This window comes from Lates calcarifer, linkage group LG2 (genome assembly GCF_001640805.2).
Source record: "Lates calcarifer isolate ASB-BC8 linkage group LG2, TLL_Latcal_v3, whole genome shotgun sequence".
In the NCBI taxonomy this organism is placed as follows: Eukaryota; Metazoa; Chordata; class Actinopteri; family Centropomidae; genus Lates; species Lates calcarifer.
The window spans coordinates 26,929,540-26,945,746 of record NC_066834.1 but is presented as its reverse complement, the minus strand read 5'-3'; the positions used below and the strand labels follow the sequence as shown (position 1 = coordinate 26,945,746).

Genomic DNA, 16,207 nt, shown 5'->3' with positions numbered 1-16,207 from the left:
AAAGTGGATCAATCAAACAGACAGACACACAGACAGACAACTGCCAGCTGACTTATCTAATATGTTAAAAGAAGATTCCTCCAAAGCCTTATTACCACCTTATTAAGACTTCAGACAGGGAAAGATTCAGACTGAGAACAGGCTGACCCTTTTATACGAGTAGAAAGTAGACAAAACAAAACAATTAGTAGAGAGGAAGTGAGAGGATGAGGAGGGAGTGGTTGGAGCAGGAGACAGAGAGAGATGAAAAAGGTAAATAGGCAGGAGAGGAAGGGAGTTGCTGGGAGAAATAGAAATCACACTTCAGGACACCCAGAGAGAGAGAGAGAGGGAGAGAGAGAGAGAGAGAGAGAGAGGAAGGAGGAGAAAAAGGACAATAGCTAAAAAGGATGAGGCAGTGAGAGAAAGATCCAGAGAGAGGAGAGGAGCAGGGGAGAACATTATATCAGATCTGAGTGCAGGAAGTCATTTAGTTAAATTTAGCCATCATTTAGAAAGCTCTTCATGCCCTCTAAACAGCTCCACACCAGCAGGCTACTGGATGCCACAAAATGAATGCTAAAAATCAAAATTAGGAGAGGAGGGGAAAGAGGAAGAGAGAGGAGTAGAGATGAGGAGAGGAGAGGAAAGTAGCAGGCCTGCTATGTGACACCTCTCTCTGTTCTCTGTCTTAGTCAGTGCAGTGACGTCAGCTTTTTAACAGCACTGGTGTCAAATCTGGCCTCCCTCCTGTTTCTAGCACCAGGAAGACAGCCTGAAAGAGATTATTAGACAGTAAATGTGGATTTTTCATGTATATTTATGAGACCTTTATCCCTTTTGATCACTACAGACTGTGTAGTGTGCACATCCTCCAGAGGCTGGACACAATATCAAGAACACCTGTGCAATTTAATACTACCTCTGTGAAGCTTTTAAAGCTCCATTCTTCCTCCCAAATACCACTTTGCCCAGCATGCTCACTACAAAATGGTTATATCAGAGCAACAAACTGGAAATGATGGCATTGCTTTTTAAACAGAAGCTTACAGTGAGTGTGAGTAAGGAGTTAAGGGTCAACAATGTAGGAAACCGATGTAACTCCCTATTACTGCAAGCCTGGCAATGGCATTTGCACAATGGCATTTCCTCAGTGCTCCTCGCTCATTTGCACAGGAGAATGAAAAAATAAAGGAAAAAAGCAGATTTAAAGGTAAGATCTGCTATCTGTTATCATCTTTGAATCATAAGGACATATAAAAAGAATCAAACTTATGCCAAAGTCTTGGGAGATGTTAGAAATAAAACATCTAAAAGGGCTCTACAGACATCTAAAAAGGGATGTGTCTCCACACGGCGCCATTTTATCAAGAACAATACAAACATAACCACCATAGGAAGTACATTAACTTTTTAATCATTCAATTTTAACTGCAAATGGAGGTGCATCAGGTTCACAATTAAATATTAATTAGAATACAGGGAAAACTGTAAGCTTTACAGCTCTTGATGCACAGCATTAAATACATCAAAGCCTAATGTGCAAGAGTAATGGAAAACAGTATTAGTTTTCCAATCTAGATGCCATTTTTTTTTAACCTAACTCCTCTCTATCAAGGAACTATACAGAATGTTTTTTATTTCATGTAAGCTTGTTTGTGTGTTTGCAAACAATTAAGTGTTGTCCCTCTGGCACTTCTGCAAGCCTTGTTCTGTGCAATACTCCTTTACATCTATCAATTTCTAGTCATATTCTCATACTAATAACAAAGCCAAACAATTTAATTTAAAAGCAAAAACTAATCACAGAATTTGATTTCTCAGCTGGAAGTTATCTGCGAGTTACTTCAACTCCTCTGCATTTGTACACTGTATGTGTTCAATCCTGTCTCCTAGAAATTATGTTTATATACAACTAATTTGTTTTGCCAAATACTTTATGTGAGAGGCCTCATTGCTGTCTGAATTAGAAATCAGTGGCAGTGTGCTCTCAGAGTGATGGTGGTTGGGGGACAGAGGGCAGTACAGTTCAACAGCACCACACCTCTCTGAAACACTTTTAACACAGACTGAACATTATAACCATCATGGAAAAGGATTTATTGCAGGTCTGTTGTATTGTACTGTATCAAATAAACTGGTAACTAAGTGTATATATACTTATCATTAGAGATGAAAACGTGACAGTTAGCTTTGACCTCTTATGGCTTCGACCTGTATGGATGTCAGTGCATCCTGGGTACATAACTGTGCTGTAAGCTGCTTCGGTACAAGCGGTATGCACTGCCGTACTGCTGCAGCTAAAGCTAAGTCTTTGAGAGATAATGGCTTATTGTCTGCTTCCCCTCAACCATTAACAGATTAGAGGCATGTAGACACACAGAGCCCCCCTTCTCTCTTTCTCTTTATTTCTCTTGTTCTCTTCCCATTTTTTTTCTTCTTGCCCCCCCCCCCCAATTCCTCTCGTCTCATTTTTCTTCTCTATAAACTCACCCTCTCTCTCTCCTCTTACACCCACCCCACACCCCATATCATTTTTAAACATGTTCTCTCTATTTTCAGACATCATCTTCCTTCTCTTCACTGCCAGAAACACAAGAAAACTGCAGCGTCAGCCTAGCAAACCCCCCCTCCCACCACCACCACCACACACTCACCCCACTTCACTCTTTCTCTCCTTGCGTCCCTCTCTTTCTGTGGCACCGACCAGAAAGCTGTTTATAATAACCAAGAGCGGCTGATGTGGCCATCTGACATTTAGACAAATGATCTACGGAAGCAGCTGAGGAAATAGAGAGGGGAAAGGCACAGAGAACAAAAGAGCAAAAATAAATAAATAAGAAAGAGGGGGAAAGATAGCAAGGCTGAGGTGCAGAGCTGTGAAAAGGGTGGAGGAGGAAACAGTGAGAGATACTAAGAAAGACAGAGAGAGGACAAACTGAGAGGAATATTGGCAGGGAAGCAAGAGAGCAGCACAGGAAGAGGATAACATGTAGGGAGAAAATAAAAGGTTGGTAAAGAGAGGAGGAGGAAATGCTGGGGAGTAGAAGTGGAGAATGAAAAGACAGAGGAGAAGAAGTAGTAGATGGAAGGCAGATGAGACTGTGACAGGAGAGTTATTTCAGTGGTCATATAGACATCTCAATGAAAATGCCAACAACCTAATCAAAGGACTCGAAAGGGCAGAGAGAGAGATGGAGTGACGTGGAGGAAGAGAGAGAGGACAAACAGCAAAGGAATACAGTAGTTAGAGAAAAGGTAAAGAGCAATAAAACGGTGGAGAGAAAAGCAGGAAAACAGAGGAATAAGTGACAGGGAGGGGAAAAAGAAGCAGGGGGATGATACATAAGGCAAAATGTAGAATAGAATCAGAGTCATGGATGAAAAGACGGGAAAAGACATGAGGCGGGAGAAAAAGGGCAGAGGGATGAAACAAGAGATGAGATAAGGGATGAGTGGAGAGCAGAGGAAAGAAAATGGGGTGAGAGAGAGAGAAGAGAGAATCACTCGCTTCTTGACATTCAAGAAGCACTATTTGAAACTCCTCATAGAAGCAGCTTATTGTCTAATGTGCTGAAGATGCGCTGAGGGGACCTGATACCGTCTTTTGCTGGCAAAATGTGGCAGAATTAGAGCAAATCTTGAGTCGAGAACATTGTTCAAAAAACCCGTAACTAGTCTGAAAAAACAAAGTCTGACTAACACACGCTTGCATTCCAGACCATGACTTAAGACAGTCAGGCAGACAGACGGGAAGATGGACAGAAACGCTGTGTTATTTAGCCATCATTTGTTAGACAGAAGTAAGCGACTTTCGTTGTTCAGATTTAATGGCCTGTAAAGGACACTGCAACATCAATTTTCATACAGCTGTGTTTGTGTGTGTGTGTTTGTGTGTGTGATTGAGAGAAAACGAGCGAGGAAAAAAGAGCTAGAAGGTGTGTGTTAAAGTGTGTACGTGTGTGCAGTTGATATTGCTACGGCTGGAGTCTTGGAGCCTTTTACAACCTTTCCTTTATTATTTCCTTATCACACTGCTTAAGGCCTTCCCTCCCAACCTCCTTCTACTCCTTCCACCCTCTCCTCCTTGTCCTTAGCCCCCTCCCCGCTGCCCTCACTCCTCCTTTCCCACTCCTCACCATTTTTCTCTGTCTCTCCATCCATCTCTCTGCCTCACCTCTACAGCTGACATGGCAATATTGCTCAGTTTACACTTTTAGATATCAGCGTAGCATGGAAACCTCAGAGCCTCAGTTTTAAACCATTTTCTTCTTTTTTTTTTTAACTTGAATTGATGAATTGTTTCAAATGTTTCCATTGCCCTATGTTATTTAATTTAGTTTAATACAATTCAATTTGATTTGATTTACTTTGATTTGATTCCAGTGGATTTCGGTGGATAAATTCCTGCTATTTCCCCTAAGGATGGCACAAGGAAGCATTGGTAATAAAGCACATTGTGGTCTTTAATGGAAACAAATAAAACCTAAATTTAACAAGAAACAATTTAACAGCCATTATGTGCTAAGTACGTTTCTTGGCCTTTGGACCCTGGAAACTCATTCCAGACCTTTTTTGTAGAGTTTAAACACAGTTAAGAGGCCTTGCCTTTCCTCCATCTCTCCATCTGCTCTCTCTCCTCCTCCTCTCCTGCTCTGCCATTACAACGGTACCTTGTAAAAGGCCTTCAACAAATCAGCAATTGCCTCAGTCAGTCACGTAGCCAGCCTGTAACACAACCAATCAGCCAGCAAGTCAGTCAATCAACTTAACAACCAGTCCATCATTCAGTCAGTAAATCAAACTGACAGTCAGTCAGTCACCCAGCCTGCTGGCCAGTTTCTCACCTCCTCCTTCCTCTCCCACTGTCTTCCCTGTACTGCAGTGGCACAGTGTACCACGGGACCTTTTCAGCGGCCCTCCTATGATGTTGGTTTCTACAAGCTAACATCTATTAACACCCTCCTGGTTTCTCCTCTCCCTCTCTTCAAATCTCTTTTTCAGCCTCCCTTCCTGTGTCTTCCTCGCTTTGTGCTCCATGGGACCATTTTTTTGCCGTGTCCTTACGATGTAGGTTCAACACTGCTAGCGACCATTACCGATCATTAAAAATAGATAGGATAAGAACGATGCTACTGGAACAACGCCTGTGGCTAATGCATTTATACTCAGACATAGATACACACATGCATAAACACAAATGCATATACAGACATGCCGATTATTAATGCAGACGCACATAAAAATGTTCAAAATATCATGCATGCTAGTGAAGAAACTCACACACACAGAGGACTCCAACAATGAACACCACCTCCACTGACAGCCACATATTTTATATGCTTGTAGACAGTGCTCTGCCTGTGTTCATTTTCACATACAAACCTCCAGACTTTATGGAAATACACAGTTTAAATTCCTTCACATGGACACACTCATACAAGCAAACACGCCCACTCATGCAGACTTGTGTAAACAAGCAAACACTAATACACATACATAAACAAATTCAAAACGCACACATTCACTTTCAACTTGGAGCAGTACATTAATATGACACACAGCTTGTACAGCTTTCGCATGGCTGCAGCCAGGAAGGCTATGTACACACACCATGCCTAGACACAGCAGCGCGCACGCACACACACACACACTCTTTTAGCTTACGCATGAACATTTACACACAAAGGGCACTTAAGCACAAAATAATCCTGTCACTGTTCCCTCCCTAACATACACACACACATACAAACACAGATCCAACCCTAACCCTAAGTATTTTTCGCTTGAAGGCCAAGACAAACGCTGACACTCGAGGAAAATAATTCATCTTCTGCAGACATCTCAACTTTTTACAGATACAGGGGTAAAACAACACTTGCACACTTTGCTGAGCAGTGAACCTGTTAATGTGACTGACAGCTGCATTAAAACATTGGACTGTTCAGCAGATAAGTGGAGTACACATAATTTAACTAAAAACACAAGGAGAGACAGAGGAAGATGGGAGGTGGTTGTCATTGAGAGTAGAACACAGAGACAGAGACACCAATAAACAATCTGAACCCTTTGCCAACCTGGAGAGTAATTATTACTGTGGCTCTATGTATTTCTCCCAGTGTGTGTGTCTCGCTGTCTCGCTCTCTCCCTAAAAATCACATTAATGGATGAAAGTAGCTTCTGCTGCTGCTGACTCGTTGCTTTGAAATGGAAATGTAACTCATTGGCTCCATATGTAGAGCGAACATACACACACACTCATAGAGTACAAGACACAGACACACACACATACACAGCATAGGTGTGCTGTACCAGTCTCTCTCTCTCTCTCTCTCTCTCTCTCTCTCACACACACACACACACACACACACACACTATGCCCTTAAACCATGGAACTAAGCAAGAGAAAAACTGAAATAACACTAATGTAACATTAACAGACACATTAGCCTGCTTAATGTTAGCCCGCTAGCCAGCCATTAGCCTACAACTTACAGAAAATGTCATGCTAACGGAGAGGCAAAGTGGAAATAATAAAATAGCAAAAGCTCTACATTAACGGACTCACTAGCCTCTGTATTCAGGGGACAGTAGCACCATACCAACAAATACTCAGGTTTGAAGCTGCAGGGTGACAGAACAGATGGGCGCAAGGGCGCTATCATTCAGCTACATATTTAAACTACAAATCTCCACCCTGCTTAAGTGTCCTTCAGCAAAACACTGTATCCCTATCAGTCCTACCAGCTGATTCTGCACTGTCATCAAAAAGTAATTTTCCCTACCTGAATCAGTAATTACCATATCACTTTTATCTGTGTTATTTTAACTTGCTAGCCCTGGGATACGACTAAGGAACAGTTTTACATTCAGACCGACAATGGCACCACATCAAAAAAAATCAGGAGACCAATGTGCTGATGCAGTGAGGTCACCACTACAGAGGGCTCCAGCAAAAAAAAGGCTCTAATTCTGCTGCAGCATGAGCTGTCCAACTTCAGATTGCAACACACATCAGTTATATTTCATCCCTCCTGACCACCAGAGGCGAGACACTATTTACAGGTGAACAGCAGAACAATGCTACAAGGCATTGAAATGAAAGTTATAAATGTAACCATGGTTCTTTGAATCCTTTAAACAATGGATCTTCCCTCTCGTGCATGCACAGGTCAAGTATTTTATACCAACATCACTCTTGACCCTAGATGACTAAAGAGAAGTTATATCATCTGGTGTCATCAGAGAATCTGTCCCTTTTCATCTTCTCGCTTCGCAGGTTCACTACTGCAGTAGCTTTAGCTTTAGGGTCATTTTTCTAAGTTGTTGAATTGAGTCCATCGCTGGTAGCCTTGTAACCAAATCGGTCAGAGTTCTGAAACACTCGCCCTCCAAGAGGCTGCAACCTCTTCTTCTGGGTGGGAACTTGGTGAGTCTCACACCATTGCTCTAAGCCTGAGAAGTTCACTTTCAGTTTGACTGAGTGGCACATGCCAAGTTAATTGTAGCACGTTCATGAAGATTTTGTTGCCATGGTTCATGTACTGGCGCATACCTGGCCTGAAGACCTACTTTACACCTTCCCACCAATCCCTCTGATACTGCCAACACTTCAGAGAGTCTTTGAACAAGGCCAGTTGTTGCTGGTTGTTATGGAGTGGTTGTGCAGAGGCACTCAGAAGGACTATTCTGAATGCCAGGGCACCATCTACCTGCTTACAGTATGAGAATAGGTGGAAGCTCTTTCCTCACTGGTGTGCTGCCCGGAGCAAGGACCCAGTGCTGTTATTTTGGAGCAGTCCCTCTTGGATGAGGGCCACTCACCCTTTACTTTGAGGTATGTGTGGTTGCTATCATAAGCTGAGCAGCTCTGTCTGTTATGGCGCCACTAAACAAGGTTGCGTTCTTTCCAAACAGCGCCTGTCCCACTAGATTGTGGACATCATCATCCATGCATATAGGTCAAGTAATTGCCCTCCACCACATGGAGTCAGGGGCCACTCTACCAGGAACATATCCACATCATGGGGCGGCCCTGAAAGGAGTGCTGTGGCCTCATGGGCATCACCAAACACATTCATAAGGTTCTACAAAGTGAATGTTGCCACCCCACATCCACTGAACATTGTCCTTCCAAGTTCTGCTGCATCTGCATCATGAGGTATGTACTAGGGATTCCTCATGACATTGTTGGTATTAGCCATCCAGTGCTTAAAGCATCATCTCTGGCGGTTAGGAGGGATGAAACAGAACAAAAGTTACAAATGTAACTATGATTCTGAGTCCTGAATGACCACCAGAGCATTCAGTCATTCTGAATCTCGTGAGAAGATCCTATGGGGACAGCTTCTCTGATGACACCAAATGATTTAACTTCTCACGGGTCATCTAGGGTCATGAGTGACATTGTTGGTATAAAATACTCACCCTGTGGATGTGCGAGAGAGAAGCTCCAGTGTTTAAAGGATTCATAGAGCTGTAGTTCCATTTGTAACTTTTGTTTGAATGCCTTCTATCATTGTTTTACCTGCAAATGTGGACATTCCTGCTAATGTCATGAAAATTAACCAAATGTAACAAATCTTCTTTCTGGACTACACTGAATCATCACTGTCACTGACCAAATCCATCGCTTTTAGTGGAGCATCTCACTGGTGACTGAAAGTGGCATCATCATCTCAGCCATAATATACAGTATACTACTTCCAGGTTAAAAGTGTGTAATAACTCTTTCACAAATAAGTGGCTTCTGAACTATTAACCTCTAAAAACACTTCTTGTAAAGGCCTAGTTTCCTGCTGAAGTGAGTGTAACAATAAATAACAATTAGCCCAGAACAAAACCATTATAATTAGGGTGACGGGGCTGCTTTCTGATGTACATGAAGTGCATGTGGACATGATTCCATTGCTGAGCTTAGAAAAAATGAACAAACTACATGATTAATTTACCTGAATTGAACAAAATAATTTGAATCAGTAAAGTGATTGTAATTTCCACCTCAACTGCAAAATCTCTTAAACTTGAATTTAGTTTGTATTTCTCCTTTGAGTAGTACATCCAAAATGCAGCCCCTATCAAATACTATAGATCTTGAATCAAATGGAGCCACACATTAACTGTATCAACTGGAGCTGAAGAACACAGTACACAGTGATGATGGATGAATGTGCATGTAGACAGAAATTTGGTTTGTTCAAAAGGTTTGGAAGTTCTGAGAGGTAGCAAGTAATGTTTGACATCTGAAATTTGATAGATAGACTGGACCTCAATTTTATGCAAACATGGAGTGGTCAATGTGCAGCACCATTTCTACGCTGCTACCAGAATACACTGCACAGCCGTTAACATAACAAACAAATGGAAAGCAGTGGAAATTATATACTTTGCTGGAACTGGTACAAAATGTGGCATAGCTGTTAATGTTCTGAATAATTTGTCAAATTAAATTTGGATATTGGTTTTCATGGATGTCGTAGAAGCCACACCAACTGATCTTTCATTATGAACTCCAGTTTAGAGGTTCATTTCATGCTTATTTTTAGAGCTGGCTGGCTGAGTAATCCTGTGTTATGAAATAACCCTCAGCTCCCACCACAGCGAGGCGTCTGCACCACAAGGTACAGAAAAACAGCAACAAACTGCTGTTCCAAAGTGACTGCATTAAATGCTCTGTATCAGCCAAATGCAAAGTTTCAACCTATGATATAAATTAGGATTCTTTATAGCTTGTTACAGCACATAGCTCATCAGATGTGTATCTGGAGTTTTAATAGTGCACGGTAGATCTTTACGTAGATACTGGATCTATGCAGACAAAGCAAACACTTAAAAAGATGAATGTAGTGGTCTCTGTTAGTTGGGTTGTAAGATTAAGGAAAAAAAAACATTACCATGGTGGTTCAGAGAAAGAGCCTGGCAACTAAAGTAGACATGGCATTTACTCATGCATACTAATGGGTGGTAAAACACAATCGGACCAGCTATGCAACAGCACTTTTATGATGTTCATAATTTCAAGCTCTGTCATGCTATTTCATGATATACACATGCTCTTTTATTTCCTTTTTTCAAGCTGTCCTCTCTGATTTTAAATGACAGACTTCTGCAGTGTGTGATGCAGTATTTACAGCAAGCATGAAATATTCCAGTCCAGTCATTAATATCAACAGATTTTAGAGCCCTGTTTGCTCGTGCCTTCAGGTCAGCTCGGTGGATTTCCCTCCATATCTGAGGTATAAATTCAGGGCGGACAGGGTTATGATGTCATTACTTAATGCCAGACATTACTAGCCGAGCAGCACAAGATGGAAAAGTCATTCCTGATTAATCGTGTCTGCTGGGGAATACATTTTCATTTTCTCTTTCACTTTGTCTCTCAGCACATAGTAGTGCCTCTGCTTCCTCTCCATCCCAGTCTGTCTTTAACACACTTGTTCTGATCTCTGCCTCCATCTCAATCTCCCCCCTCTTTGCCTCTGTCTTCACACACATTCTCTTTTCCTCTCTGTGTGTCTCTCTCACTGCCTTCTCCCCCTGCATTAGTCCACTGTATGTAGGCCATGGCTCTTTTAAAAGTTCTGTCATTTGAACACTATAAAGATAGATTACTCGCTCATTTTCAAGCCAGTATGGAGGGCTAAAACAAAGTTTCTTGCCCAACATCACAGGCATAATGCTCTATGTATCGTCAACATGTACTTTGTAAATTTTCTAATAGTTGACTCTATTCTGTGACACAGAGTAGCACTATTTCACTTCATGTGTTCTGCCTGGATCTTGATATATCTATACTTAAATTTCAGAACTTGAGAGAAAAAAAAACAAATGGTTCATAGCCTCACTCTGTCTCTCTCTCTCTGTGTCTCTCTCTCTCTCTTACACACACATTCAGAGAATACCTCTTTGCTCTCCATTGAACTGTGTACTCTGCAGTAGTTAACTGTATTGAGGTGTGTGTGTATTCTCTGGTCTCACTGGACAACTAGAAGGACCCTCAAGTACCTGAAAATCATCAGTACTCAATGAGTACTCAATGTCTCGCTCTTTCTGTTGCAGGTGTCACACACACACACACACACACACACACACACACACACACACACACTCTTCCCTTCTCTTCTGAGGCTTGGATTGTTCGAACTATGTGTGGTCTTCGATGACTGAGGGAATTCAATTATTATACAAGCACCTGAAAACACAGAGCAAAATGTCTCTTTTTCTGTGTGTGTGTGTGTGTGTGTGTGTGTGTGTGTGTGTGTGTGTGCCTTTTAGTCTGTCTCTCCCACATAGAGGTGAAAGTTATAAGTGCCCCCATGCTTCTCATACACAGGAAGCAGAAGATTATTACATACACAGGGAATCCCACAAAAATGTGAACACTGACACACATCAGCACAGACATACACAGTTGTATTTTAAGTACAAAGTACAAAGAAATACACCAGCACAAACACAGAAACACTCACAAACATGCACATGCATGCACGTTTGTTTCTGCATATGCACAGAAACTGTACTGTACTCATGAGAAACAGGAGAGATCACAGCAGCCAGTGAGTTACAACATCATTACCAAACAGAGCATGTCAAGTACTGATTTTCAAAAAATATCATTTAATTATCTGATGTTTTGTGTTTTGTTCTAGGTGGAAAACCTCACCTATGTTGAATCCCAGGGAACCTACAATTCACTAACACCATTTTAGCATTTAAGCAGTATACATACAATATATATACTATACGTTGTAAGCAGATATAGAGACATGTTTAAGTTTATAGGTGCAGTAGTTTTCCATATTTCTAACTTATGTTTTACATATACAACTGTATTTTACTATATTGTCACTCATTATCTGTTTATACAGGAGGAGCTATAGTTGTTAATAAATGCATTAATTTATTAATTCTAATAGGCGGACTTAGTAAGTAAAGTATTCTATCTACTCTTTTTTCTGGTTGTGTGGTGCATATTACAAACACAAGCGCCACATATCTGTATATTCCCAGAGCTTTCCTTTGTATCTCACTGCCACCTTCAGCAAATGGAACTTGCTAAAGCAGCATCTCGTGACCTGAGCACAGGACCTCAGTCATGTGAAAACAGGCAGTCACATATGGAGGGGATATCATAACATATGGTGACATCTGAGCAAGGGTCTGGTCAAAAGCTGCTAGAATAGTTAAGTAAATGGACCTTATATTTAGAATATTTACCACATACAATGAATGAGTCCCCAAGGTCAAGAAAGAATCTGCACACTCAAGTACTTTTTAATCAGTCTGACATAGACTTTCACATTATATTATGCTTTCTAAACATCTCACACTTCTTCTATATGTCTCATTCTCTCCATTTTCTAGACCTAGAGTGAATCTGGATTGGGCAGATAGCTCACTTTTAATTAACAATCTTCTTATCCACAGGAACGCTGTATGTGTGTGTGTGTGTGTGTGTGTGTGTGTGTGTGTGTGTATGTGACTAAGTGAGAGAGAGAGCAAGAGAGAGAGAGAGCAAGAGTTTAAGTTTGAGTTTGTCCATTTCCCTTTTGTGATATATTAGTATGTCAGGCAGGGGGACAGACAGCTAGTTCCAATATCTTGTTGTTGTTTGGCATTGATTCAATGTCAGCTAATTGTCACCATGTGCATGTACTTGTGTACACGTGAGTCTAGGTCTAAATGTCCTCATAAGGGTAAAAACATTAAAAACCTTCAAAAACAGGGACATTTAATCAGTCTAACTTGAAAAGGGAACGAGAATAAGTCACTTTAATGCCTTATGTGTCTATGTCTGACTGTAGGTTTGTCTGCGTGTGTGTGTGTGTGTGTGTGTGTGTCTGTTTACTTCTCTTAGTGTATGAGTGAATGTGAGCTTGAGTGATTGAACAACTGCTTCATAGTCCCAGTGGGAGTCTAAAATGAAGTTCTCAGACACATTATTCTCCTCTGTGTGTGTGTGTGTGTGTGTGTGTGTGTGTGTGTGTGTGTGTGTGAGTGAGAGAGAGAGAGAGAGAGAGAGAGAGAGAGAGAGTGTGCCAGAAATGTCATTTGTACTGTCCCCTGTAGAGTCTAGTTAACAATATATCAATTATATAAGCACTAGCTTGGTTTTATGGGAATTATCATCACAGTTGGACATTTGGACGTTTCTTGGCTGAAACAACCTGTTGATGAATGGGCTCATTTTTTTCTCTCCGTCTGAGCTTTTGATAAAGAAGCAGAGTTTGGCAGCTAAATGTATGTAAAAATTGTAAATACTGGAGTAGGACAAGCCACAGAAATCAGATTGATTTTTTATTGTTACATGGGCCTCCAATATGCAGACAGATCATTCTCAACTAACATATTTTTATGAATTAACCAATGTTGCCCAAACAAAAACTTTGATTTTGATTTTTAAATAAAATTGTTGTTACTTCCAGGGTAAACTTCTTGATGTTATAAAATTAGTAGGTTAAAAATTGTTTTTGATGTTAGGCACATTTGTCCAGATTACTTGTATTTAAGTGATATTTATATAAAATAATCCCTGTGGTGATTATCAAAAAAAGCCCTACCATCAAGATCTCAATAATGTGAGAAGGAATGGATTTAGATTTTAGCAAGCCTTTTACTAAATTACTGTTGAATAATGAAAAATAATCACCAGCGTCCTAAAAACTTCTTCAACTTTGTCCTCCATCTTCATGCAGGCCGGGTCTTTTATTTGTACTTCAGTTCATGTCTGAAGATACCTGACTTTTTATGACATTTTTAAGTGACATTTCCAGACAATCAATAATTAGTTGTGTGTTGGAATTTTAAATGCGACATCACATTTGAAAGGCTGGCAACCATCTGGGGTTTGAGGTTTGATGAAATAAATTATTGCCAACCTCCGTCTGTCTTTCCAGATGTCTGTCTGCCCTTTAATTTTCTCTTATACTGTCTCTCTGTGTGTTTAGCTCTTCAACAGCTAAAAATATCACAAAAAAATCACACTGTAATAATGTGACATTAAAAGGCTTTATGTGTGACCATTATCAGGGTCTCTGGTGTTGGATTAAATGTAAAATACATGTCACATATTCTACTTTTCTTGTTGTTTAAACTAGAAATTATAATAGAAGCTGCCACCGTAAAACTGTTTATGATGATGCAAATGAATGAATGAAATGAATGAAAATGCAGATTTTAAAGCTGATATACATTAAGAGAAACACATAAAAACATGCACACACACATACCAAAGTGAAAGATAAATCGCAGGTGATAAGAGGCAGTTTGCTTCAATCACAAACAGCTTAAACGCACCATCATCATATTCATCAGTGTGCACAATTTTCCCACGATCACACTTTTACTCAAATCCCTTTATTTTCAGGTTGACAGTCTGCATGAATGACAGGGGAATACAAATAAAGATAACACCACCAACACACCACACACATACGGATACATATATATATATTATAGTCTGTTGAGGGAAAAGCAAGGGGACTACACAGGAACAAAAAACTGTTACACACACAAACAATTATCAGGAATTTTAACACTGCTAGAAACCATTTTCTTCTTAATCGCAGAGGGGGAAGATCTGACAGATGTGTGCATGTGTGTGTGAGGGAGGCTGAGAGAGAAATACAGAGGGACTGGCATTGAGAAAGAGAGGGAGGAGAAGTGCACACAGAGAAGCTATTGATAAACAGAGTGACAGTAACGCTCCCACCAAATGAGGAGAATGTTAACACTTTCGTCTCTATCCATCTGTCTGTCCATCCATTCATCCCTCTATTTGCAACATGAGCCATCTCCGTGGCCACAAAATCCCCACCAACACAGACCTGCTGGGCTGCTGACACACAGCATCAATCCTCTGTCATAGCTACCATCAGACTCTCCAGTCTTTGAAACAACTGGTCCTCTATGACTGACTCCACAAAATCATGTTTCACCAGGAGCATGGTGTTTCCTCTCTACATGCCCTCCAGATGAAATTTCACCACCACCACCACCTGTCCGTCTGCCTCTGTCCGAGTCCCGCTCACAGCTCATGTTGTTCACAGTGACACAGGTTATTGAGTTAGTTGCCAAGACTTGCCAAACAAGATGTGGTGAAAGGCATTTGCTGTCCACACTAGGGACAAACCACATGGAATCTGGTTTATTTATTTTGATGAGAATATCTGCACAGCACGAGGCCCAAAAAATGAGCATGCCTGCACTGTTCCCCAGATGTAATATTGTGTCCAAGTTGGGCACTGCACACTCTTTCTCTCACGCGCGCGCACACACACACACACACACTAAGCCCCTGTGCGTGCATTTAGGCTAGCTCTCATTCTCTCTTTTATACTCTCAGTATCTCAAACACGCACGCACAAAAGGACACACGCACGCCATACCCAGAGCTGCGACCGTGCGCGCAAGCACGCACATACGTAACTCTCTATTACACACACACACACACACACACACCAGCGCTGTCCGCAGCATCAAAACGGCACGAATTAACCACCTTTCCTCACTCTCGCGTGCGCGCACACACGCAAACAGACCAATCTGCGAATGTTCTAATCCCCCCCACCACCCCCAACAACTGCGTGCGCGCGCGCACACACACACACACACACACACACACATGCCCGCATGCAAGCGCGCGGGAGGGCACGCACAAATACACGCAGACAAATCGAAAACCTCCAAAACTCACCCTTGGACGAGGAGAAATCCCCGATGAGAAGCCCCAGCAGGAGGAGAAGCGGGAGGTCGCCTCTCAGCCTGCCCGTTTTCTTCACATTCAGCCTCCTGCTCATCAGCAGCATCTCCGGCGCTCCCAAATCCGTCATTTTGCTGTTAAATAAATCCAAGCTGGCTTAATTTTAAAGCCTTCTCCCCACCTTGCCGCTCTGCTTGGCTGAAGGAAGCGGAGGGGGGTAAAAGAGGACGGCCGCCCCCCTCCTCCTTTTTCTTTCGTTTCTATATAGAAAAAACAAAAGCAAAAACAAAAAAACAAAAAATTTTACACCCGAGGATCAATCACGAATATCCCACACACACATGTCCATGTTAACGTTTGGACAGGATAACCGGTGACGGGTTGACGGTCTGAGATCGGGCAACACGCTGCTGGTGTGAGCTGTCATAGCAGAGACCGGAGGACCGGAGGACCGGAGGAGAGAGACAGAGAGATGAAGAGATTCAGTGAAGGAGAGGAGAGAGGTGGTTGGTAGGTCCGCACAGCACG

At 41.6% G+C, this 16,207-nt stretch overlaps 1 protein-coding gene across 1 annotated transcript in view; it reads right to left on the bottom strand.

The window, feature by feature from the left end:
- Positions 1–16,203, bottom strand: part of LOC108877732 (CUB and sushi domain-containing protein 1) — a 364,150-nt gene extending 347,947 nt beyond the window's left edge. The window contains exon 1 of the mRNA XM_051077721.1: positions 15,674–16,203. Coding sequence (XP_050933678.1) covers positions 15,674–15,809 — 136 coding nt within the window. The 5' untranslated portion in view covers positions 15,810–16,203. The remainder of the gene's footprint in view (positions 1–15,673) is intronic.
- Positions 16,204–16,207: the final 4 nt, after the last annotated feature.